Raw genomic sequence first — 27902 nt, 5'->3', positions numbered from 1 at the left:
CAACCTATTAGCCAGTATGTCGGTGCTACATTTCGTACTCATATGAAGTTAAAGTCAGGGGCAATGCTTGTTGATCTGCATGCATCACTAGACAGAAAATTCCTCATTGCCTAAGTCTGAGCACATCAACCTTTCCATCTAATTGCTTCCAATCTGTTGAATCACTTTGAACATATATAACCTTCAAAGATTTTCTTTGAAATGCAACCACTGGAAAATATATGATCCTATAAAATGCAATGTGAAACACCCCTCTCTGTAGTAACTTCATATTTCACGATGATGCACCTCATACTGATCACAATAAGACAAGAAAGGTACATCACTTGACCTAATGTCCATAATGTGATACATGGGCAACTTCTCCAGCATTTAGCCCAATAAGATGTCAAATAATGGCATGATGACATTTAATTACTTATGAGATCCATGAGAAGTTGACAAAAGAAAAATATTTCCTAGGACCATAAGTTTTAAGGGTAACTAGTTTGATTTGGCAGGATTCACCTGCCAAGAATAGACCAGATTTCTGTGATTTGCTACATACATCATTGAACCTCTCTGAAGTAATCAGCAAAATGAAAAATGTAGTTGTGATCAGGGACAAACAAGCAAACAATGCTCTTGGTAAGAATGGTAAAGAAGTGTACTTTAGCTTGGGTGAAGGGACCTCTCAGTAAAATGTAATAACAGGTTTTGAAAGTATGAATGTGAAAGGAGTCAGGATGATAGACTGAGATGAGATGTACAGATTAGATGGATGTAACAAGTCCACACACAGAGTACCTATTGTAATTCTACCCAATCCTGAAGCAAAGACATTTGATCATACATATGATAATACCTAATTATTACCATACCAAATACACAGGCAAATAGTCTAAAGTACTGTGTATGAACCTCTTGGCATCATTCTCACTAGAGTCTATGCACTCATTCTCACTACAGACTATGGACTCATCATTTCAAAATGTTTCTGTAAAAGTACCCTTACAAAAGCTTCATGAATAAATCATGCAACACTGCACAGTTCCTACAGAGATTATAAGAAATCAGTAACAGTACAATTAGTTAACAATTACTATTTTCATAGAACTCACCACCAATACATCAGCATCAGGTCCATTTGTGATCCAAAACTTATTGCCATTAAGGACAAAATAATCACCCTTTTTCTCTGCCTTCAGCTTCATGGATACCACATCACTACCAGACCCTGGCTCTGACATAGCTAAGGCTCCAAAATGTTCTCCTGAACACAGCTGTGGAACAAATATATAGCATCAAAAAAGTTTAAATGTATCATCTATTCACAAAATGTACATCAATAATTATTCTTAAAACCATTAATATGTGGGAGGAAAAGACAACAAAACTACTTTGAAACAATTCTGTAACTTAAAAATATATCTTCCTGCACGACAAAACAAAAATAAATTCAAAGCCACAATCACTGTATGCAGAAGATGCTGAACTGTTGGCTAAACAAAAGAAATAGTTGAAAGGATTAAACCATTCTTCTCTCTTTCATAAACTTCCTTCCGTATTTGAGATCAAAAGGCATGTGCTTACATTATTATTATGCTTGATCACCATTTCCAACATCAGCAAACAGACGAAGAACAACCCATCCACACACACATATATATCATCTTTATTCTTTCTTATCTTTTTTTTATCATATTTTGCTCTGTCTCCCACGTTAGCAAGGTAGCACAAGGAAACATATGAAAGAATGGCCCAACTCACCCACATACACATGTATATACATATGCATTCAGGTGTTTGCTTTGAAGAATGTATGTGAGAAATACTTAGAAAAGCAAATGGATTTGTATGTAGCATTTATGGATCTGGAGAAGGCATATGATAGAGTTGATAGAGATGCTCTGTGGAAGGTATTAAGAATATATGGTGTGGGAAGCAAGTTGTTAGAAGCAGTGAAAAGTTTTTATCGAGGATGTAAGGCATGTGTACGTGTAGGAAGAGAGGAAAGTGATTGGTTCTCAGTGAATGTAGGTTTGCGGCAGGGGTGTGTGATGTCTCCATGGTTGTTTAATTTGTTTATGGATGGGGTTGTTAGGGAGGTAAATGCAAGAGTTTTGGAAAGAGGGGCAAGTATGAAGTCTGTTGGGGATGAGAGAGCTTGGGAAGTGAGTCAGTTGTTGTTCGCTGATGATACAGCGCTGGTGGCTGATTCATGTGAGAAACTGCAGAAGCTGGTGACTGAGTTTGGTAAAGTGTGTGGAAGAAGAAAGTTAAGAGTAAATGTGAATAAGAGCAAGGTTATTAGGTACAGTAGGGTTGAGGGTTAAGTCAATTGGGAGGTGAGTTTGAATGGAGAAAAACTGGAGGAAGTGAAGTGTTTTAGATATCTGGGAGTGGATCTGGCAGCGGATGGAACCATGGAAGCGGAAGTGGATCATAGGGTGGGGGAGGGGGCGAAAATTCTGGGGGCCTTGAAGAATGTGTGGAAGTCGAGAACATTATCTCGGAAAGCAAAAATGGGTATGTATGAAGGAATAGTGGTTCCAACAATGTTGTATGGTTGCGAGGCGTGGGCTATGGATAGAGTTGTGCGCAGGAGGATGGATGTGCTGGAAATGAGATGTTTGAGGACAATGTGTGGTGTGAGGTGGTTTGATCGAGTGAGTAACGTAAGGGTAAGAGAGATGTGTGGAAATAAAAAGAGCGTGGTTGAGAGAGCAGAAGAGGGTGTTTTGAAGTGGTTTGGGCACATGGAGAGGATGAGTGAGGAAAGATTGACCAAGAGGATATATGTGTCGGAGGTGGAGGGAACAAGGAGAAGAGGGAGACCAAATTGGAGGTGGAAAGATGGAGTGAAAAAGATTTTGTGTGATCGGGGCCTGAACATGCAGGAGGGTGAAAGGATGGCAAGGAATAGAGTGAATTGGAGCGATGTGGTATACCGGGGTTGACGTGCTGTCAGTGGATTGAATCAAGGCATGTGAAGCGTCTGGGGTAAGCCATGGAAAGCTGTGTAGGTATGTATATTTGCGTGTGTGGACGTATGTATATACATGTGTATGGGGGGGGTTGGGCCATTTCATTTCGTCTGTTTCCTTGCGCTACCTCGCAAACGCAGGAGACAGCGACAAAGTATAATAAAAAAAAAAAATAAAAAAATATATATATATCCCTGGGGATAGGGGAGAAAGAATACTTCCCACGCATTCCTTACGTGTCACAGAAGGCGACTAAAGGGGACGGGAGTGGGGGGCTAGAAACCCTCCCCTCCTTATATTTCAACTTTCTAAAAAGGAAACAGAAGAAGGAGTCATGCGGGGAGTGCTCATCCTCCTCAAAGGCTCAGATTGGGGTGTCTAAATGTGTGTGGATGTAACCAAGATGAGATAAAAGGAGAGATAGGTAGTATGTTTGAGGAAAGGAACCTGCATGTTTTGGCTCTGAGTGAAACAAAGCTCAAGGATAAAGGGGAAGAGTGGTTTGGGAATGTCTTGGGAGTAAAGTCAGGGGTTAGTGGGAGGACAAGAGCAAGGGAAGGAGTAACTCTACTCCTGAAACAGAAGTGGTGGGAGTATGTAATAGAGTGTAAGAAAGTAAACTCTAGATTGATATGGGTAAAACTGAAAGTTGATGGAGAGAGATGGGTAATTATTGGTGTATATGCACATGGGCATGAGAAGAAAGATCATGAGAGGCAAGTGTTTTGGGAGCAGTTGAATGAGTGTGTTAGTAGTTTTGATGCACAAGACTGGGTTATAGAGATGGGTGATTGGAATGCAAAGGTGAGTAATGTGGCAGTTGAGGGAATAATTGGTATACATGGGGTGTTCACTGTTGTAAATGGAAACGGTGAAGAGCTTGTAGACTTATGTGCTGAAAAAGGACTGGTGATTGGGAATACCTGGTTTAAAAAGAGAGATATACATAAGTATACATATGCAAGTAGGAGAGATGGCCAGAGAGCATTATTGGATTACATGTTAATTGATAGGCGCGCGAAAGAGAGACTTTTGGATGTTAATGTGCTGAGAGGTGCAACTGGAGGGATGTCTGATCATTATCTTGTGGAGGCGAGGGTGAAGATTTGTAGAGGTTTTCAGAAAAGAAGAGAGAATGTTGGGGTGAAGAGAGTGGACATGGTCAGCTTCCTGAGGCATGCAGGAGCCTCATAAAGATAAGTAGGATTCCTGAGCAAGAAGTAATTAAGGTAGTCCATTCATTTTGTGATCTTAAAATATTTCTATCCAAACTATTTACATCACTTTCCTTGTAATACCAGCAATCATGTATTATATACAAGCCAATGTAAACCATTCCCACTTTCATATTCGACAATAACAACTCACTTTCGGTAGGTACATTTCCTTCTGTTCTGCTGTACCATTAATGTTAATCTGATTGACACAGAGATTGGAGTGTGCACCATAAGAAAGCCCAATGGCACCTGATGCTCGAGAAACTTCTTCCATAACAATGACGTGATCCATGTAGCCCATACCAGAGCCCCCATATTCAGGATCAGCTGTGATGCCTAGCAGTCCCATATGACCCATCTTGAGCCAAAACTCCTGCAAAGAAAAATGTCAAGAAAAAAATCAAAAGCAGGTAGACACACAATCTTTTTCATATCTGCTCATCTTTCCCACCTCATCAAGGTATAATCAAATATAGTAAACAAAGCCTTCGTTGAAAAATCCTAACCTACTTTTCTATCTATCTACATCTCTGATGCCTGTTCCAGTAGGAACTCCTCAAAGGGGTGGCCTTGGCAACAGAGTCTCCAAAACTATAGAATTCCAGTGCTGCTTCTTAGCCGTTAGTGCTTCACCATTAACAGGCCACTAGCAGAGGGCAAGTCTAGTGCAATGTTTGCAGAGGCTCCTACCTAATGTTCTTAATGACTACTTCTATCTAATGCTCCAACCTACAATTTCTACTAATGTTTCAACCCAATAATCCTGCCTAAATGTTCCTAACTACTGTTCCTACCATTTTTCCAAAAGGCAAGGCTAGTGCATAGTGCTCATCACAGGAAAATCTTAAGTCATGAAGAATGAGCTGCGTGAAGTGTTGCCAAGTGTTACATATGACAAAGAAAGATTGTACATCAGTGGACAGGATGCCAGCAGTCCACATGTTAATGGGGCAGAAAGAAAAGACAGCTACCTGGGTCAGAGGAGTGCAACTTTTAAAAAGAAGTAGTACATAAGAGGTGAAAATTTAAAGTATTCTCTACCTCCACCCCTAAACTGCTTTCTGTGACAGGAAAGAGAGGTATTTTTCCTCTATTTCCCTAGCAATATATAAATCACACAGAAAAGTTGCCTTCAGTTTTTGTACCTTATATACATATTAGCAAGATATTAGATATGTGCAAATGAGGAAATCTTTTGTTTGTTCCCAAAATTACCTTACTAAAGCAGAAAAGCAATTACACAGAAAGGTATAAATCATAACAACACAAGTCAGCACAAAGTCTTGTTGAATTTCGTATCTTTCAACATGGTAAGAAGCTGCTATGGCAGAAGAATAAAATTTCCCAACCCTTTCACTGCATTTAAATTTCTGGGTCATTTCCCAGAACTGTCAGTATAGAGCAAAAATTAAAATAATTTCATTTTCAATGACACCATTAAAGCATGCTGAATCTATCACTTAAGTATAATCTGATGTTCTGTACAACTCTGAAAGTCATTTAAAGACACAAATATTACTAGTAAAACATACAAAATCTGGATATCAAAACTCAAACTTCAGAAATCCACAATACTTTGTCCAAGTTACATCTCCCTTAAAAATAGCAACACTGGAGTTTACCACCTATGGAAACTCCTTTGCTTTAGCCACCCTCTTGAAGGAGTTCCTGAAAGGAACATGTCAGAGATACATACAGAAAGATAGAATGGGAGTAGTCTTACACATGTTGCCTGCCACACTTTCCCTCAAAAGGAAAAAAAGCAGTACATAAAATGTTTCCCCAAACTTTCCCTCTAAATGAGAGAAAAAAGCAGTTTAGTTTAACCCTATAATATCATAGAAAACTGAAAAGTAAAAAGTTATTGGAAAATGTATATTTAAGCAATAGTGGCAATCATGAATGGTAGATGGAAAGAGAAAAGGAACCACCTGTGGACAATCCTTGCCAAGTTTGGTTCAAACTATCCCAGTAGTTTCACAGACTGTAGTTAAAAGGTAACGGACATACTTCTTTTGTAAAAATGGCCATCAAAGCTGAAGGTTTGGGTTCTCAGAAAAAAATTCTATAAACGAACTATCAAAGAACTGTTCCTACTAAGTGTGTATTAAAGTCTCACCAGTAGTTTTAGGAAAGATTTAAATGTGTAAGTTAATAAAAGGAAAAACAGATGATAGACACCAAGTAATGGCAAAAGATAACATATCCTTTGTCAGGTGACCTAAAAAAGGGGGTCTATAATTGAAAAAATACGGTTGGAGCACATAGTGAGTATACATTCAAGGCAAAAACAATGCTAATAATTAGGAAAAAGTCTGAGCCTACACAAAAATACCTACTTCTCTCTGAACATCCTCAGTGGTCTCCATAGGGTGTTATCACTGGCCCTAACACACAGCCAAGTGACAATGACCTGGCTATTATGAGTACATTCAGAATAGGCTTTCCTATTTAAGCATGTGTGTGCATTAAAAGCAGTCAAGTTGACATTGGTGACCCAGGCAATGGTTTCAGATACAGGGGTGGTTGGTGACAAATGCCTTGGCAGATTTTGTACAGTATGATCTGCTGCAAAAACAAGAAATGATGCATGTAACAAACTAAACTTAATACTATAACATATACTGGTTCACATACCCTCAGTTCAGGAAAATTATTCTGCTTATCAATTTCTCCTGCCTTGGGAGCCAACTCCTTTTGCAAAAAGTCGAAGGCAGTCTTCCGCAACTAGAAATATAAATGTAATTATTAATAAACACAATATTCTCAATCAAATAAGGGACTTAAAAGTTACAACTTCCATCCTAAAAGCTCTACATTCAGTCATATACCACTTCCTTTCTGCAAATTTCATGACACACCAAAACATCATGAACTCCTAATCTCTGTATATCAGTTAACACAAAAGTTGTGGACTACAGAAAGAAAAGGTTAACTCTGAAGTAAACAAAAAAGAGGGGTGTGTACAAATTTTTTATGAACCTTCAATATGTTCAGGATATACTGTAAAGTCCAATTTCGTGTGTCTCACCTTGGCTAATAAACCCAAATATAATGTTTCAAATTTTTCACTACCAAGCTTAAATCATACCTCGAGCAATGAAAAACAAACCAAAATGTTTGAAATTGATGGTTAAAAAAGTGAACTGATACATATTTACCTAAGGAGCACAGCAATTTTGAGAGAAAAATCTTATTTGTTTTGCAATGTCAGTTTAGTAATTGAGAATAAAGTAAGGTCTACAGCTGATAATATTCACTTTTTTCTTACCCAATGCCTCTAAACCTTTGACTGTCAAATCAAAATAATACCAAAAGAAAAAAATACAAATATTTCTATGCTACTTTAGAAAATACCCATAAAAGCTGTATATTTTCCACTATACTTGTGTGGGAGGATGTTGAGTTGAAAGGGAGAGCCTAGCTTTCATGCAAGAATATGACTAAGGGTGTTTTCCAGGTGCAAGTTCGGTATAGGTGTTTTCCAAGGTATGATCTTGTTCTACATAATCCTAAACACATTTTATGGGATGACTCCAGGTGCAATTCTACTTATCCCAAACATATCCTGTACATATTTTTTACATATTATTATTTCATTAATATGCATTATTTACATAACTAAATATAATCTACGTACAAACACTTAATATGTGAATGAAGGTAAACTTATTTTCATCAAAAATATACACACTGAGACAAATTGTCCCTCTGGCTTATTGCCATGATAATGCCATTACACTGACAAATTATAAGTGACTGTGATGATAAAAGACATTTTTTTCAATGGTGTTGTTTTGCTGCTTGTGACACTTATAAATAAGAGATGCAATCACATATTGAAAGATAATCCATATAAGGGCAGGAATCATTAAACTTCATATGAGGAACAAAGCAGTCCATAGAGACTTATAAGAAGTAGAGCAGTGTGAGGGGTTGATAACTCAATATAAAGGAAAGCTATGAAGATCTGGAGAAATACATGGTTACTCAGTAAAAAGCTAAGTGAAACACATCTAGAAATGAATGAATGGCATAAAAACTCATCTAAATTCCTTAAAACTCACATAACTTTTGGCTGAATAACCTACATTTACCATGATTTCAATCACTAAAGTCATATATACCAAGGATACTGTTGCCTGCTGTGTCCTGCCACAAGATGAAGAATGCACAGAGGATTGCATTCATTTATGGGAACAAGTCTGTGTACACTTGAACCTCACAGCAACTGTACAGTATGTACAAATGTGACCACGACAATCATATGTATATTTCAAATACTGTTGAAAATAAGGTAAATGTCTGCTGCCAAGGGGAAATGAGTTAGGACTTTCATTAGTTCTGTTCATCTATAAAGGTGCTTACCTAAGTGTATATTGTCTTAATTTCTGGGAGTCATCATATGAAACCACAAGTAGCAGGCTCCACAAGTCATCACAAAAGTACTAATGTTCAAAAGCTGTTTAAGCCTTAAGTGATGAAGACAAAATTTTGAAGTTTTAATCTTGTCAATTAACAGGAAATATCAAGGCTCAGCTTAATGAGTCTGACTTTTGATTCATTCATTTTTGTCTCGTCTCAACCATCACCAAGAGATTACTAAAATGAAAATAATTCTTAATAGTGCTAACAGCTCAACAATCAAAGAATTCTTATCCCCAAAATCGATGCCCCAAAGACTAATGCTAATGAGCCACTAATCTATGGAAGGCATTCACTGAGAACCAATCATTTTCCTCTCTTCCTACTTGTACACTTACCTCACATCCTCGATAAAAACTTTTCACTGCTTCTAACAACTTGCCTCCCACACCATATATTCTTAATACCTTCCACAGAGCATCTCCATCAACTGTATCATATGCCTTTTCCAGATCCATAAATGCTACATACAAATCCATTTGCTTTTCTAAGTATTCCTCACATACATTCTTCAAAGCAAACACCTGATCCACACATCCTCTACCACTTTTGAAACCACACTGCTCTTCCCCAATCTGATGCTCTGTACATGCCTTCACCCTCTCAATCAATATCTTCCTGTATAATTTCCCAGGAATACTCAACAAACTTATACATCTATAATTTGAGCACTCACTTTTATCCCCTTTGCCTTTGTACAATGGCACTATGTAGGCATTCCACTAATCCTCAGGCACCTCACCATGAGTCATATATACATTAAATAACTTTACCCACCTTATTATACTTTGTCGCTGTCTCCCACATCAGTGAGGTAGCGCAAGGAAACAGACGAAAGAATGACCCAACCCACCCACATACACATGTATATACATACATGTCCACACATGCACATATACATACCGAAACATTTCAACGTATACTTATATATATACATACACAGACATATACATATATACACATGTACATAATTCATACTTGCTGCCTTTCCCGTCGCCACACCGCCACACATGAAATGACAACCCCCTCCTCCTGAATGCGTGTGAGGTAGCACTAAGAAAAGACAATAAAGGCCACATTTGTTCACACTCACTCTCTAGCTGTCATGTATAATGCACCAAAACCACAGCTTCGTTTCCACATCCAGACCCCACAAAACTTTCCATGGTTTACCCCAGATGCTTCACACGCCCTGGTTCAATCCATTTACAGCACGTCAACCCTGGTATAAAACATCGTTCCAATTCACTCTATTCCTTGCATGCCTTTCACCCTCCTGCATGTTCAGGCCCCAATCACTCAAAATCTTTTTCACTCCATCCTTTCACCTCCAATTTGGTCTCCTACTTCTGGTTCCCTCCACCTCTGACACAAATATCCTCACTGTCAATCTTTCCTCACTCATTCTCTCCATGTGACCAAACCATTTCAAAACACCCTCTTCTGCTCTCTCAACCACACTCTTTTTATTGCCACACATCTCTCTTACCCTTTCATTACTTACTCGATCAAATCACCTCACACCACATATTGTCCTTAAACATTTCATTTCCAACACATCCACCCTCCTCCGCACAACACATCTATACCCCGCCTCACAACCATTAACTTTGTTGGCCCCACATTCCCTTTCAAACATACCCTTTTTGCTTTTGAGATAATGTTCTCGCCTTCCAAACTTTCTCAACGTCCCAACCTTTCCCCCCTCCCCCACCCTATGCTCCTTCGCTTAATGGTTCCATCCGCTCCAAATCCCCCCCCAATATCTAAAACTTTTTCCCCCTCCAGTTTTTCTCCATTCAAACTTACCTCCCAATGACTTGACCTACCCCTACTGTACATTAAACCTTGCTCTTATCACATTTACTCTCCCTTTCTTTTTCACACACTTCCCAAAATCAGTCACCAGCTTCGCAGTTTCTCACCCGAATCAACCACCACGCTGCTCATCATGAACAAAAAACTGACCACTTCCCCAAGCCTCTCATCCCCAACGACCTACTTCCCCCTTCTCCAAAACTCTGCTTTTCACCTCCCTAACAACCCCACATAAACAAATTAAACAACCATGGAAAATACCACCCTCCCCAAAACCACTTTTCACTGGAACCAATCATTTTCCCCTCTTCCCACATAAAACAAGCCTCATCCCGATAAAAAACTTTTTTACTGCTTTCAACTTCCTCCCACACCCAAAATTCTTAAACCTTCCACAGAGATCTCATCAAATCTCATAGCCTTCTCCCAAACAAAAAATGCACATACAAATCCATTTGTTTTTCTTCCGAAAACACATACAAATCCATTTGTTTTTCTAAGTATTTCTCACAACATTTTTTCAAAGCAAACACCTAAACCACACATCCTCTTCCACTTTGAAACCCAATGCTCTTCCCCATCTGATGCTCTGACATGCCTCACCCTCTCCATCAAAACTCTCCCATATAATTTCCCAGGAATATCAACAAACTTATACCTTGTAATTTGAGCACTCACCTTTTTTCCCCTTTGCCTTTTTTACAATGGTACTATGCATGCATTCCACCAACCTCAGGCACTTTACAATGACCATAAATACTTTAAAAAAAACCTTTTCCCAAACCCGCAACACAACAAGGCAATCGTCCTACACATTCAGCCCCAGTACGGGAAAGATGGTCTCGAATTAACCTGTGCTGGGTTGTCGGTTCCAATTATCCTTAATTACCAAAACTTTTCCTTTTATTTGGGGAAACATGTGTTGGGACATCCCCCTCGCTAAGAAAGGGGGACCATTCTAACCCCAAACTATCATCCTGTTTCTTTGACTTCACCATTTCATAGTTACTGAATCCCTCCTCAATTTTCCCCTATCCTTCAACATCTCGAAACTCAGTCTTCCATATGATTTCCAGTATGGCTTTTTGTTTGGGCAAAATCCACTGGTGATTTTATTTCCTATCTTAGTAATGCCTGGGCGTCATCCCTGAAAAATTTTTGGGGGAAACCTCGTAGTTGCCCTTGACACCCAAAGTTTTTGATAATTAGCATTAGGGTACATCTCAAGTTCCCCCCCTTTTGGCTTCCCTCTTTCACTTTGCCACTCATATCTAGCTTCCCCTCTAGCTGATCTATCTCCTGGTTGCTGACTGATCATCTCACCCCTTTATTTATCAACAGCAAGGGTTTTGTCCTTCCATTTCACTTTTTTTCTTTTTTATCAAAAATTTCTTCTCCCACAACTAACCCAAAAGCACTCATCTGACAATTTAAAACACATGCCTCCAATTCTTTAATTTTTTTCTTTTTCTCTCACTCAACGCATCTCATCTAACACAACTTCCTCAAAAAACTCACTTGGAAATTATCTCGTGGGGGAGATGAAATCTGATAAGTTTAATGACTCCACGACCCCTTTCACCCATCTCTCTACAAAAACTTCTCACAAAATTTTTTCTCTCCTTTTTACAGTTTTGAAATTCCACCTGTTAACTCAAGAACATACATGGTATTTTTGTAACTTTCCCCTCTTTTTGGTAAAACCTACATTAACAAACAGCCATGGCGCCTCTAAAAACAGGGAATCCTGTTTAGATGTCAAAATTTTTTTCTTTGGGGCAGTTGCTCGTTTATGCAAAGTATTGATCTTCCTTGATGGAATTCTCTCTCATATCTAGGGGGAGTTCTAGCTCGCATCTTTACTTCCACAGAGTTGAGTTAAAAGTAGTTCAATTTTTAAACCCCCCAAGCTAACTTCACAACCTGACCTGCTTGCTCAATGCATTAATTTTGGTTCACTTTCCCTCTTTGATACTTTGCTTTGGCTTTTGCACCCAAAAAAACTGGTTGCTTGTGTTTCCCCACCGCTACTGTACCATACAATATTTGGGGAAAATGCTGTCAAAGATTACGTTGGCCTTGGCACTCAAAGGTGGGCCTTTCATAACTTTTGTCCCTTCACCTCAAAGCTTTGAACTCTGAACTCCCTCATGTCTTTCCTTATAACTTTGCCCTGGCAAATTTTCAAAAGACAGTTTTTTCACTCCCCAAAATTCGAAAATTTTCCCTTGTCTCTTCTTTTTCCTTTCCATAATCCCTGTATTTCTTTAAAGGCCCACCCTTAATTGGTTTTTTGTCCATGACTGGAGCCTCCAAAAAAAAAAAACATTTTGTGGTGTGTGGGGGTTACAGATGAAGCCCTTAAGGGATAAAATCCTAATCAAAACATTAACATTTGCATTGTTTCACATTAAATTTTGGGTTAATTGTAGAGCTTCTTCTAAGACTATCAATCTCAAGAACAATTCTATAATTAAGAAAAGGGATTAACAATATGCCCTCCCCAAAGTTTTCCTAAGCTAATTTAACTTTAACAGGTCATTTGAGTAAAACACCACCCACAAAAATGTTGGGGGAAAATACCTCAGGTAACCCACATTTTTCAGGGCCCCGATCACTCAAAATTTTTTTCACCCATCTTTCCACCCCAATTGGCCCCACTTCTCCTCTTTCCCTTTTCCCACCTCCGACACATAACCTCTTGGTAAATCTTTCCTCCCCATTTCTCCATGTCCCCAAACCCTTTTTCAAAACACCCTTTCTCTCTCTCAACCACACTGTTTTTATTACCAACACAAACACCCCCAAAAACACACACAATATATATTTTTTTTTTTTTTTCATACTTTTCGCCATTTCCCGCATAGCGGGGTACGTTAAGAACAGGGGACTGGGCCTTTGGGGGAATACCCTCACCGGCCCCCTTCTCTGTTCCTTTTTTTGGAAAATTAAAAAAAAAACAGAGGGGGGATTTCCACCCCCCTGCCCCCTTTCCCCTTTTTTAGTCCCTTCTACGAACGCAGGGAATACGTGGGAATTTTCTTTCTCCCCTACCCCAGGGATAATATTATGGAAGTAAGGGGAGTGGGGAGGAATGGGATGTATTTAGGAATCAGTGATGGATTGCGCAAAAGATGCTTGTGGCATGAAAAGTGGGAGGTGGGGGTTTATTAAAAGGGTAGTGGTGGTGGGATAAGAAGTAAAGTATTATGAAAGAGAAAAAAGAAGGCATTTGGACATTTTTGCAGGGAAAAAATGCAATTGAAGGGAGACTTTTAAAAGAAAAAGACAGGGGGTCAAAGAAAGGGGCAAGAGGGGAAAAAAAAAAGGGCAAAGAAGTTGGGGTGAAGAGTATCATTAAATTTTAGGGGGAATAAAAAATGTTCTGGAAGGGGGTAAATAAAGTGCGTAAACAAGGGGGCAAATGGGAACTTTATGAAGGGCCAAATGGGGAGGGATAACAAGGGTGGTGTTTTGGAAGGAATGGATGAGTATTTTGAAGGTTTGTTAATGTGTTTTATGATAAGTGGGAATATGGGTTTTTGGGCGAGGTGGTGGCAAAGTGAGAGGGTTAGGGGAAAATGATTTTGGGAAACAGAGAAGAGGTAGTAAAAGTTTGCAGAAGTGAAAGCCGGCAAGGGAGCAGTTTGGGTGGTATTGCAGGGGAAATTTTTTAAAAAAAGGGGGGGGCTGTATTGTTTTATGGTTGGTAAGGGTTTTTTTAATGTATGTATGACTCATGGTGAGGTGCCTGAGGATTGGCGGAATGCGTGCATAGGGCCCTTGTACAAAGGCAAAGGGGATAAGAGTGAGTGCTCAAATTACAGAGGTATAAGTTTTTTGATATTCCTGGTAAATTTTATGGGGGGGTATTGATTGAGAGGGTGAAGGGATGCACAAGCATCAATTGGGGAAGAGCAGTGTGGTTTCAGAAGTGGTAGAGGAGGTTGGATCAGGTGTTTTCTTTTAAAATGTTTGAAAATACTTAAAAAGCAAAAGGATTTTTAGTACATTTATGGATCTGGGGAAAGGGTATGATAAGTTTATAGAGATGCTCTGTGGGGGTTTAAGAATATATGGGGTGGGAGGAATTTTTAGAAGCAGTGAAAAAATTTTTTATCGGGATTAAGGCATTGACGTGTAGGAAGGAAAGGGAAAGGATTGGTTCTCAGGAATGTAGGTTGCGGGAGGGTGTGGATGCTCCATGGTTGTTTAATTTTTTTAGGATTGGGGGGGGTTTGGAGTGAATGCAAGAGTTTTGGAATGAGGGGCAAGTATGAAGTCTGTTGGGGAAAGAAGAGCTTGGGAATGGTCAGTTGTTGTTCGCGATGATACAGCGCTGGTGGCTGATTCAGTGAGAAACGCAAAGCGGTGACTGAGTTTGGTAAAGGTGTAAAAAGAAAGTTAAGAGTAAATGTGAATAAGAGCAAGGTTTTTTAGGTACAGTAGGGTTGGGGTTAAGTAAATTTGGGGAGGAGAGTTGAATGGAGAAAAACTGGAGGAAGTGAATGTTTTAGATATCTGGGAGTGGTCGGGCAGCGGATGGAACCAGGAAGGGGGAAGTGGACTAGGGTGGGGGGGGGGGGCGAAAATTCGGGAGCCTTGAAGAAGTGTGGAAGTCGAAAACATTATCTCGGAAAGCAAAAAGGTATGTTTGAAGGAATATGGTTCCAACAATGTTGTTTTGTTGCGAGGCGGGGCAGGATAGAGTTGTGCGCAGGAGGATGGATGGCGGAAATAGATGTTTGAGGACAATGGTGGTGTAGGGGGTTTGGGATCGAGTAAGTAACGAGGGAAAGAGATTTTGGGGGAAATAAAAAGAGCGGGGTTTGAGAGAGCAAAGAGGGGTTTTGAAAGGGTTTGGGGCACATGGAGAGAATAGTGAGGAAGATTGCCCAAAGAGGATATATGGCGGGGGTGGAGGGAACGAGAAGGGGGAGCCCAAATTGGAGGGGGAAAATGGGGGAAAAAAAGATTTGTGTGATCGGGGGCCTGAAATGAGGAGGGTAAAAAGGAGGGCAAGGAATAAGTGAATTGGAGCGTTTTGGGATACCGGGGTTGACTGCGTCATGGATTGAATCGGGGCATGTGAACGCGGGAAAACCCATGGAAAGCTGTGTAGGTAGTATATTTGCTTGTGGACGTATATATATACATGTTATGGGGGGGGGTTTGGGGCCATTTCTTTTCCGTCTGTTTTTTTTTTCCTTTTGCGCTACCTCGCAAACGCGGGAGACCAGCGACAAAGTATAAAAAAAAAATAAATATTAAAAATATATATAAATATAAAAGGGGGCATAATATTCCTCTAACCCATTTCTCTTCCCCTTAAGCACCTGCAACCGGGAAGGGCTGTAGAAAAAAAAAAAAAAAAATAAAAATTTTAATATTTATTATTATAATATAAAAAAAGCTTTGTTTCCCCCCTCCAGGCCCAAAAAAACAAAAAATTTCCCAAGCCCCCCCAACCTTTTAAAAAACACCCCCCCAAAAAATTCTTTTAAACCACTAAACCCCAGTATACCACATCGACCCAATTCACTCTATCCTTCCCCTCTTTTCACCCCCTCATGTTCGGGCCCCCGATCACTAAAACTTTTTCACTCCATCTTTCCACCTCCAATTTGGTCTCCACTTTTTGTTCCCTTCACCTCCGACCAATATCCTCTTGGCAATCTTTCCTCCCCTCATTCTCTCCATGTGCCCAAACCCTTTTAAAACCCCCTCTTTTGCTCTCTCAACCACCTTTTTTATTTCCACACATCTCTCTACCCTTCTTTTTACTCGATCAAACCCCCTCACACCACAAGTCCTAAAAATTCATTTCCACACTCCACCTCCTCGCACAACCTATCCAAGCCCCGCCTCCAACCATAAACATTGTTGGAACAAAATTCCTTCAAACATACCCCTTTTTGCTTTCCAGATAATGTTCCGCTTCCAACATTTTCAAGCCCCAAAATTTCGCCCCCCCCCCCCCAAGATCCGCTTCCCTTCCATGGGTTTCCCTCCGCTGCCAAATCCACTCCCAAAAATCTAAAACACTTTACTTTCCCCCAGTTTTTCTCCATTCAAAATTAAACCCCCCAATTGACTTGACCCCAACCCTACTGTACCTAATTACCTTGCTCTCATTCACATTTACTCTCAGCTTTCTTCTTTCACACACTTTACCAAACTCAGTCACCAGCTTCTGCAGTTTCTCACATGAATCAGCCACCAGCGCTGTATCATCAGCGAACAAAAACTGATTCACTTCCAAAGCTCTCTCTCAACCACAACAGACTGCATACTTGACCCTCTTTCCAAAACTCTTGCATTCACCTCCCTAACAACTCCAACCATAAACAAATTAAACAACCATGGAGATATCACTTACCCCTGCCGTAAACCAACATTCACTGAGAACCAATCATTTTCCTCTCTTCCTACTTGTACACTTACCTCACATCCTCGATAAAAACTTTTCACTGCTTCTAACAACTTGCCTCCCACACCATATATTCTTAATACCTTCCACAGAGCATCTCCATCAACTGTATCATATGCCTTTTCCAGATCCATAAATGCTACATACAAATCCATTTGCTTTTCTAAGTATTCCTCACATACATTCTTCAAAGCAAACACCTGATCCACACATCCTCTACCACTTTTGAAACCACACTGCTCTTCCCCAATCTGATGCTCTGTACATGCCTTCACCCTCTCAATCAATATCTTCCTGTATAATTTCCCAGGAATACTCAACAAACTTATACATCTATAATTTGAGCACTCACTTTTATCCCCTTTGCCTTTGTACAATGGCACTATGTAGGCATTCCACTAATCCTCAGGCACCTCACCATGAGTCATATATACATTAAATAACTTTACCCACCTTATTATACTTTGTCGCTGTCTCCCACATCAGTGAGGTAGCGCAAGGAAACAGACGAAAGAATGACCCAACCCACCCACATACACATGTATATACATACATGTCCACACATGCACATATACATACCGAAACATTTCAACGTATACTTATATATATACATACACAGACATATACATATATACACATGTACATAATTCATACTTGCTGCCTTTCCCGTCGCCACACCGCCACACATGAAATGACAACCCCCTCCTCCTGAATGCGTGTGAGGTAGCACTAAGAAAAGACAATAAAGGCCACATTTGTTCACACTCACTCTCTAGCTGTCATGTATAATGCACCAAAACCACAGCTTCGTTTCCACATCCAGACCCCACAAAACTTTCCATGGTTTACCCCAGATGCTTCACACGCCCTGGTTCAATCCATTTACAGCACGTCAACCCTGGTATAAAACATCGTTCCAATTCACTCTATTCCTTGCATGCCTTTCACCCTCCTGCATGTTCAGGCCCCAATCACTCAAAATCTTTTTCACTCCATCCTTTCACCTCCAATTTGGTCTCCTACTTCTGGTTCCCTCCACCTCTGACACAAATATCCTCACTGTCAATCTTTCCTCACTCATTCTCTCCATGTGACCAAACCATTTCAAAACACCCTCTTCTGCTCTCTCAACCACACTCTTTTTATTGCCACACATCTCTCTTACCCTTTCATTACTTACTCGATCAAATCACCTCACACCACATATTGTCCTTAAACATTTCATTTCCAACACATCCACCCTCCTCCGCACAACTCTATCTATAGCCCGCGCCTCGCAACCATATAACATTGTTGGAACCACTATTCCTTCAAACATACCCATTTTTGCTTTCTGAGATAATGTTCTCGCCTTCCAAACATTTCTCAACACTCCCAGATATTTCGCCCCCTTCCCCACCCTATGATTCACTTCTGCTTACATGGTTGCATCCGCTGCCAAATCCACTCCAAGATATCTAAAACACTTCACATCCTCCAGTTTTTCTCCATTCAAACTTACCTCCCAACTGACTTGTCTCTCACCCCTACTGTATCTCTTAACCTTGCTCTCATTCACATTTACTCTCTGCTTTCTTCTTTCACACACTTTACCAAACTCAGTCACCAGCTTCTGCAGTTTCTCACATGAATCAGCCACCAGCGCTATATCATCAGCGAACAAAAACTGATTCACTTCCAAAGCTCTCTCTCAACCACAACAGACTGCATACTTGACCCTCTTTCCAAAACTCTTGCATTCACCTCCCTAACAACTCCAACCATAAACAAATTAAACAACCATGGAGATATCACTTACCCCTGCCGTAAACCAACATTCACTGAGAACCAATCACTTTCCTCTCTTCCTACTCGTCCACATACCTTACATCCTCGATAAAAATTTTTCACTGCCTCTAACAACTTGCCTCCCACACCATATATTCTTAATACCTTCCACAGAGCATCTCTATCAACTCTACCATATGCCTTCTCCAGATCCATAAATGCTACATACAAATCCATTTGCTTTTCTAAGTATTTCTCACATACATTCTTCAAAACAAACACCAGATCCACACATCCTCTACCACTTTTGAAACCACACTGCTCTTCCCCAATCTGATGCTCTGTACATGCCTTTGCCCTCTCAATCAATACTCTCCCATATAATTTCCCAGGAATACTCAACAAACTTATACATCTATAATTTGAGCACTCACTTTTATCCCCTTTGCCTTTGTACAATGGCACTATGTAAGCATTCCACTAATCCTCAGGCACCTCACCATGAGTCATACATACATTAAATAACTTTACCAACCTTATCATACTTTGTCGCTGTCTCCCAAATCAGTGAGGTAGGGCAAGGAAACAGACGAAAGAATGGCCCAACCCACCCACATACACATGTATATACATACATGTCCACACATGCACATATACGTACCTATATATTTCAACGTATACTTATATATATACATACACAGACATATACGTATATACACATGTACATAATTCATACTTGCTGCCTTTCCCGTCGCTACACCGCCACACATGAAATGACAACCCCCTCCTCCTGAATGCGTGCGAGGTAGCACCAAGAAAAGACAATAAAGGCCACATATGTTCACACTCACTCTCTAGCTGTCATGTATAATGCATCAAAACCACAGCTTTGTTTCCACATCCAGGCCCCACAAAACTTTCCATGGTTTACCCCAGACGCTTCACATGCCCTGGTTCAATCCATTTACAGCACGTCGAACCCGGTATACCACATCGTTTCAATTCACTCTATTCCTTGCATGCCTTTCACCCTCCTGCATGTTCAGGCCCCGATCACTCAAAATCTTTTTCACTCCATCCTTTCACCTCCAATTTGGTCTCCTATTTCTCGTTCCCTCCACCTCTGACACAAATATCCTTATTGTCAATCTTTCCTCACTCATTCTCTCCATGTGACCAAACCATTTCAAAACACCTTCTTCTGTTCTCTCAACTACGCTCTTTTTATTACCACACATCTCTCTTACCCTTTCATTACTTACTCGATCAAATCACCTCACACCACATATTGTCCTTAAACATTTCATTTCCAATACATCCACCCTCCTCCGCACAACACTATCTATAGCCCACGCCTCACAACCATATAACATTGTTGGAACCACAATTCCTTCAAACATACCCATTTTTGCTTTCTGAGATAATGTTCTCGCCTTCCAAACATTTCTCAACGCTCCCAGACCTTTCGCCCCCTCCCCCACCCTATGACTCACTTCTGCTTACATGGTTCCATCCGCTGCCAAATCCACTCCCAAATATCTAAAACACTTCACATCCTCCAGTTTTTCTCCATTCAAACTTACCTCCCAACTGACTTGTCTCTCACCCCTACTGTATCTATTAACCTTGCTCTTATTCACATTTACTCTCAGCTTTCTTCTTTCACACACATTACCAAACTCAGTCACCAGCTTCTGCAGTTTCTCACCCGAATCAACCACCAGCGCTGCATCATCAGTGAACAACAACTGACTCACTTCCCAAGCCCTCTCATCCACAACAGACTGCATACTTGCCCCTTTCTCCAAAACTCTTGCATTCACCTCCCTAACAACCCCATCTATAAACAAATTAAACAACCATGGAGACATGACGCACCTCTGCCACAAACCTACATTCACTGAGAACCAATCATTTTCCTCTCTTCCTAGTCATACACAAGCCTCACATCCTAGATAAACACTTTTCACTGCTTCTGGCAACTTGCCTCCCACACCATATATTCTTAATACCTTCCACAGAGGATCTCTATCAACTCTATCATATGCCTTCTCCAGATCAATAAATGCTACATACAAATCCATTTGTTTTTCTTCCGTAAATGCTACATACAAATCCATTTGTTTTTCTAAGTATTTCTCACATACATTCTTCAAAGCAAACACCTGAACCACACATCCTCTTCCACTTCTGAAACTCCAATGCTCTTCCCCAGTCTGATGCTCTGCACATGCCTTCACCCTCTCCATCAATACTCTCCCATATAATTTCCCAGGAATATTCAACAAACTTATACCTTTGTAATTTGAGCACTCACCTTTATCCCCTTTGCCTTTGTACAATGGTACTATGCATGCATTCCACCAATCCTCAGGCACTTCACAATGAGCCATAAATACATTAAATATCCTTACCAACCAGCAACACAAGCAAGGCATATCGTCCTGACAGCATTCAGCCCCATGTACGGAAAGAGTGTGTCTCTGATATTGAACCTGTGCTGGCTTGTCGGTTCCAATTATCCTTAATTACCAAAACTTTTCCTTTTATTTGGAAGCATGTGTTGGTACATCCCATCGCTAAGAAGGGTGACCATTCTAACCCTCAAACTATCATCCTGTTGCTTTGACTTCTACCATTTCTATAGTTACTGAATCCCTCCTCAATTCCCATATCCTTCAACATCTCGAATCTCAGTCTTCCATATGATTACCAGTATGGCTTCTGTTGGGCAAAATCCACTGGTGATTTTATTTCCTATCTTAGTAATGCCTGGTCGTCATCCCTGAAACATTTTGGGGAATCCTCTGTAGTTGCCCTTGACACCCAAAGTTTTTGATAAGGTGTAGCATTAGGGTATCATCTCTAAGTTCCCCTCTTTTGGCTTCCCTCTTTCACTTTGCTCACTCATATCTAGCTTCCTCTCTAGCTGATCTATCTCCATGGTTGCTGACTGATCAGTCTCATCCCCTTTATTCATCAACAGCAAGGTTCTGTCCTGTCCATTACACTTTTTCTCTTTTTTATCAACAATTTTCTGTCTCCCACAACTAACCAAATGCACTCATGCTGACAATTCAAAACTACATGCCTCCACATTCTTTAATTTTGCTTCTTTTTCTCTCACTCAACTGCATCTCATCTCAACACAACTTCCTCAAAAAACTCAGGCTTGGACAGATTATCTCAGTGGGAGAGATGAAATCTGGATAAGTTTAATGACTCCACGACCCAGTTTCTACCCATCTCTCTATCAAAAACTTCTCACAACTTTTCTCTCTCCTTTTGACAGTTCTGAAATTCCACCTGTTAACTCAATGAACATACATGGTATTACTGTAACTTCCACTCTTTCTTGGTAATCCTACATTACACAAACAGCCATGGCTGCCTCTAAGAAACAGGGAATCCTGTTTAGATGTCAAAATTTCTTTTCTTTGGGACAGTTGCTCTGTTTATGCAAAGTATTGATCTGTCCTTGTATGGAATTCTGCTCTCATATCTAGGGCAGTTCTAGCTCTGCATCTTTACTTCCACAGAGTTGAGTTAAAAGTAGTTCAATTTATAAACTCTCCCAAGCTAACTTCACAACCTGACCTGCTTGCTCAATGCATTAATTCTGGTTCACTTTCCCTCTTTGATACGTATTGCTTTGGCTTTTGCACCTAAAAGCTGGTTGCTTGTGTTTCCCCACCGCTAGCTGTACCATACAATATTTGGGAAGATGCTGTCACAAGATTACTGTGTGGCCGTTGGCACTCAAAGGTGGGCCATTTCATAACTTTTGTCCCTTCACCTCAAAGCTTTAGAACTCTGAACTCCCTCATGTCTTTCCTTATAACTTTGACCTGGCACAATTCTAAAGACAGTGTTTTCACGTCCTCCAAAATTCGTAAATACATTCCCTTGTCTCTTCTTTTTCCTTTCCATAATCCTCTGTATTTCAATTAAGGCCCAGCCTTAATGTGGAATTTTGTCCATGACTGGAGCCTCCATTAAAAAAAACATGTGTGTGTGTGTGTGGGTTACAGATGAAGCCCTTAATGGGATAAAATCCTAATCAAAACATTAACATTTGCATTGCTGCTACATTAATTTGGTTAATATGTAGAGCATTCTTCTAAGACTATCAATCTCAAGAAGCAATTCTATAATGTAAGTAAAGGATTAACAGATATGCCCTCCCCAAAGTTTTCCTAAGCTAATTTATACTTTAACAGGTCATGTTAGAGTAAAACACCACCCTACAAAAATGTTGGAGGAGGATATCCTCAGGTAACCCTACATGTTCAGGCCCCGATCACTCAAAATTTTTTTCACTCCATCTTTCCACCTCCAATCTGGTCTCCCACTTCTCCTCGTTCCCTCCACCTCCGACACATATATCCTCTTGGTCAATCTTTCCTCACTCATTCTCTCCATGTGCCCAAACCATTTCAAAACACCCTCTTCTGCTCTCTCAACCACACTGTTTTTATTACCACACACACACACACACACACACACACATATATATATTTTTTTTTTTTTCATACTATTCGCCATTTCCCGCGATAGCGAGGTAGCGTTAAGAACAGAGGACTGGGCCTTTGAGGGAATACCCTCACCTGGCCCCCTTCTCTGTTCCTTCTTTTGGAAAATTAAAAAAAAAACGAGAGGGGAGGATTTCCAGCCCCCTGCTCCCTTCCCTTTTAGTCGCCTTCTACGACACGCAGGGAATACGTGGGAAGTATTCTTTCTCCCCTATCCCCAGGGATAATATATATGGAAGTAAGGGGAGTGGGGGAGGAATGGGATGTATTTAGGGAATCAGTGATGGATTGCGCAAAAGATGCTTGTGGCATGAGAAGAGTGGGAGGTGGGTTGATTAGAAAGGGTAGTGAGTGGTGGGATGAAGAAGTAAGAGTATTAGTGAAAGAGAAGAGAGAGGCATTTGGACGATTTTTGCAGGGAAAAAATGCAATTGAGAGGGAGACGTATAAAAGAAAGAGACAGGAGGTCAAGAGAAAGGTGCAAGAGGTGAAAAAAAAGGGCAAATGAGAGTTGGGGTGAGAGAGTATCATTAAATTTTAGGGAGAATAAAAAGATGTTCTGGAAGGAGGTAAATAAAGTGCGTAAGACAAGGGAGCAAATGGGAACTTCAGTGAAGGGCGCAAATGGGGAGGTGATAACAAGTGGTGGTGATGTGAGAAGGAGATGGAGTGAGTATTTTGAAGGTTTGTTGAATGTGTTTGATGATAGAGTGGCAGATATAGGGTGTTTTGGTCGAGGTGGTGTGCAAAGTGAGAGGGTTAGGGAAAATGATTTGGTAAACAGAGAAGAGGTAGTAAAAGCTTTGCAGAAGATGAAAGCCGGCAAGGCAGCAGGTTTGGATGGTATTGCAGTGGAATTTATTAAAAAAGGGGGTGACTGTATTGTTGACTGGTTGGTAAGGTTATTTAATGTATGTATGACTCATGGTGAGGTGCCTGAGGATTGGCGGAATGCGTGCATAGTGCCATTGTACAAAGGCAAAGGGGATAAGAGTGAGTGCTCAAATTACAGAGGTATAAGTTTGTTGAGTATTCCTGGTAAATTATATGGGAGGGTATTGATTGAGAGGGTGAAGGCATGCACAGAGCATCAGATTGGGGAAGAGCAGTGTGGTTTCAGAAGTGGTAGAGGATGTGTGGATCAGGTGTTTGCTTTGAAGAATGTATGTGAGAAATACTTAGAAAAGCAAATGGATTTGTATGTAGCATTTATGGATCTGGAGAAGGCATATGATAGAGTTGATAGAGATGCTCTGTGGAAGGTATTAAGAATATATGGTGTGGGAGGCAAGTTGTTAGAAGCAGTGAAAAGTTTTTATCGAGGATGTAAGGCATGTGTACGTGTAGGAAGAGAGGAAAGTGATTGGTTCTCAGTGAATGTAGGTTTGCGGCAGGGGTGTGTGATGTCTCCATGGTTGTTTAATTTGTTTATGGATGGGGTTGTTAGGGAGGTGAATGCAAGAGTTTTGGAATGAGGGGCAAGTATGAAGTCTGTTGGGGATGAGAGAGCTTGGGAAGTGAGTCAGTTGTTGTTCGCTGATGATACAGCGCTGGTGGCTGATTCATGTGAGAAACTGCAGAAGCTGGTGACTGAGTTTGGTAAAGTGTGTGAAAGAAGAAAGTTAAGAGTAAATGTGAATAAGAGCAAGGTTATTAGGTACAGTAGGGTTGAGGGTTAAGTCAATTGGGAGGAGAGTTTGAATGGAGAAAAACTGGAGGAAGTGAAGTGTTTTAGATATCTGGGAGTGGATCTGGCAGCGGATGGAACCATGGAAGCGGAAGTGGATCATAGGGTGGGGGAGGGGGCGAAAATTCTGGGAGCCTTGAAGAATGTGTGGAAGTCGAGAACATTATCTCGGAAAGCAAAAATGGGTATGTTTGAAGGAATAGTGGTTCCAACAATGTTGTATGGTTGCGAGGCGTGGGCTATGGATAGAGTTGTGCGCAGGAGGATGGATGTGCTGGAAATGAGATGTTTGAGGACAATGTGTGGTGTGAGGTGGTTTGATCGAGTAAGTAACGTAAGGGTAAGAGAGATGTGTGGAAATAAAAAGAGCGTGGTTGAGAGAGCAGAAGAGGGTGTTTTGAAATGGTTTGGGCACATGGAGAGAATGAGTGAGGAAAGATTGACCAAGAGGATATATGTGTCGGAGGTGGAGGGAACGAGAAGAGGGAGACCAAATTGGAGGTGGAAAGATGGAGTGAAAAAGATTTTGTGTGATCGGGGCCTGAACATGCAGGAGGGTGAAAGGAGGGCAAGGAATAGAGTGAATTGGAGCGATGTGGTATACCGGGGTTGACGTGCTGTCAGTGGATTGAATCAGGGCATGTGAAGCGTCTGGGGTAAACCATGGAAAGCTGTGTAGGTATGTATATTTGCGTGTGTGGACGTATATATATACATGTGTATGGGGGTGGGTTGGGCCATTTCTTTCGTCTGTTTCCTTGCGCTACCTCGCAAACGCGGGAGACAGCGACAAAGTATAATAAAAAATAAATATATAATATATATATATATATATAGAAGGGGGTCAGGTGAGGATATTCCCTCTAAGGCCCAGTTCTCTGTTCTTAATGCTACCTCGCTAACGCGGGAAATGGCAAATAGTATGAAAAAAAAAAAAAAAAATATATATATATATATATATATATATATATATATATATATATATATATATATATATTTTTGCTTTGTCGCTGTCTCCTGCGTTTGCGAGGTAGCGCAAGGAAACAGACGAAAGAAATGGCCCAAGCTACCCCCATACACATGTATATACATACATCCACACACGCAAATATACATACCTGACAGCACGTCAACCCCAGTATACCACATCGATCCAATTCACTCTATTCCTTGCCCTCCTTTCACCCTCCTGCATGTTCAGGCCCTGATCACATAAAATCTTTTTCACTCCATCTTTCCACCTCCAATTTGGTCTCCCACTTCTCCTCGTTCCCTTCACCTCCGACACATATATCCTCTTGGTCAATCTTTCCTCACTCATTCTCTCCATGTGCCCAAACCACTTCAAAACACCCTCTTCTGCTCTCTCAACCACGCTCTTTTTATTTCCACACATCTCTCTTACCCTTACGTTACTTACTCGATCAAACCACCTCACACCACACACTGTCCTCAAACATCTCATTTCCAGCACATCCATCCTCCTGCGCACAACTCTATCCATAGCCCACGCCTCGCAACCATACAACATTGTTGGAACAACTATTCCTTCAAACATACCCATTTTTGCTTTCCAAGATAATGTTCTCGACTTCCACACATTCTTCAATGCTCCCAAGATTTTCGCCCCCTCCCCCACCATATGATCCGCTTCCGCTTCCATGGTTCCATCCGCTGCCAGGTCCACTCCCAGATATCTAAAACACTTTACTTCCTCCAGTTTTTCTCCATTCAAACTTACCTCCCAATTGACTTGACCCTCAACCCTACTGTACCTAATTACCTTGCTCTTACTCACATTTACTCTTAACTTTCTTCTTTCACACACTTTACCAAACTCAGTCACCAGCTTCTGCAGTTTCTCCCATGAATCAGCCACCAGCGCTGTATCATCAGCGAACAACAACTGACTCACTTCCCAAGCTCTCTCATCCCCAACAGACTTCATACTTGCCCCTCTTTCCAAAACTCTTGCATTCACCTCCCTAACAACCCCATCCATAAACAAATTAAACAACCATGGAGACATCACACACCCCTGCCGCAAACCTACATTCACTGAGAACCAATCACTTTCCTCTCTTCCTACACGTACACATGCCTTACATCCTCGATAAAAACTTTTCACTGCTTCTAACAACTTGCCTCCCACACCATATATTCTTAAGACCTTCCACAGAGCATCTCTATCAACTCTATCATATGCCTTCTCCAGATCCATAAATGCTACATACAAATCCATTTGCTTTTCTAAGTATTTCTCACATACATTCTTCAAAGCAAACACCTGATCCAAACATCCTCTACCACTTCTGAAACCACACTGCTCTTCCCCAATCTGATGCTCTGTACATGCCTTCACCCTCTTAATCAATACCCTCCCATATAATTTACCAGGAATACTCAACAAACTTATACCTCTGTAATTTGAGCACTCACTCTTATCCCCTTTGCCTTTGTACAATGGCACTATGCACGCATTCCGCCAATCCTCAGGCACCTCACCATGAGTCATACATACATTAAATAACCTTACCAACCAGTCAATAATACAGTGACCCCCTTTTTTAATAAATTCCACTGCAATACCATCCAAACCTGCTGCCTTGCTGGCTTTCATCTTCCGCAAAGCTTTTACTACCTCTTCTCTGTTTACCAAATCATTTTCCCTAACCCTCTCACTTTGCACACCACCTCGACCAAAACACCCTATATCTGCCACTCTATCATCAAACACATTCAACAAACCTTCAAAATACTCACTCCATCTCCTTCTCACATCACCACTACTTGTTATCACCTCCCCATTTGCGCCCTTCACTGAAGTTCCCATTTGCTCTCTTGTCTTACGCACTTTATTTACCTCCTTCCAGAACATCTTTTTATTCTCCCTAAAATTTAATGATACTCTCTCACCCCAACTCTCATTTGCCCTCTTTTTCACCTCTTGCACCTTTCTCTTGACCTCCTGTCTTTCTTTTATACATCTCCCACTCAATTGCAATTTTTCCCTGCACAAATCGTCCAAATGCCTCTCTCTTCTTTTTCACTAATAATCTT

General features: G+C 40.7%; 1 protein-coding gene across 3 annotated transcripts in view; it reads right to left on the bottom strand.

The window, feature by feature from the left end:
* LOC139760390 (isovaleryl-CoA dehydrogenase, mitochondrial) overlaps positions 1–27902 on the bottom strand; it is a 111816-nt gene that overhangs the window by 50354 nt on the left and 33560 nt on the right. For all 3 annotated transcript variants that reach the window (XM_071683515.1, XM_071683514.1, XM_071683513.1), the window contains exons 3-5: positions 6821–6910; positions 4335–4556; positions 1101–1262 (exon numbers count right to left, since the gene is read on the bottom strand). In XM_071683515.1, coding sequence (XP_071539616.1) covers positions 1101–1262; positions 4335–4556; positions 6821–6910 — 474 coding nt within the window. The remainder of the gene's footprint in view (positions 1–1100; positions 1263–4334; positions 4557–6820; positions 6911–27902) is intronic.

This window comes from Panulirus ornatus, chromosome 36 (assembly GCF_036320965.1).
Source record: "Panulirus ornatus isolate Po-2019 chromosome 36, ASM3632096v1, whole genome shotgun sequence".
Lineage (NCBI taxonomy): Eukaryota > Metazoa > Arthropoda > Malacostraca > Decapoda > Palinuridae > Panulirus > Panulirus ornatus.
This window is presented reverse-complemented; position numbering and strand designations above follow the sequence as displayed.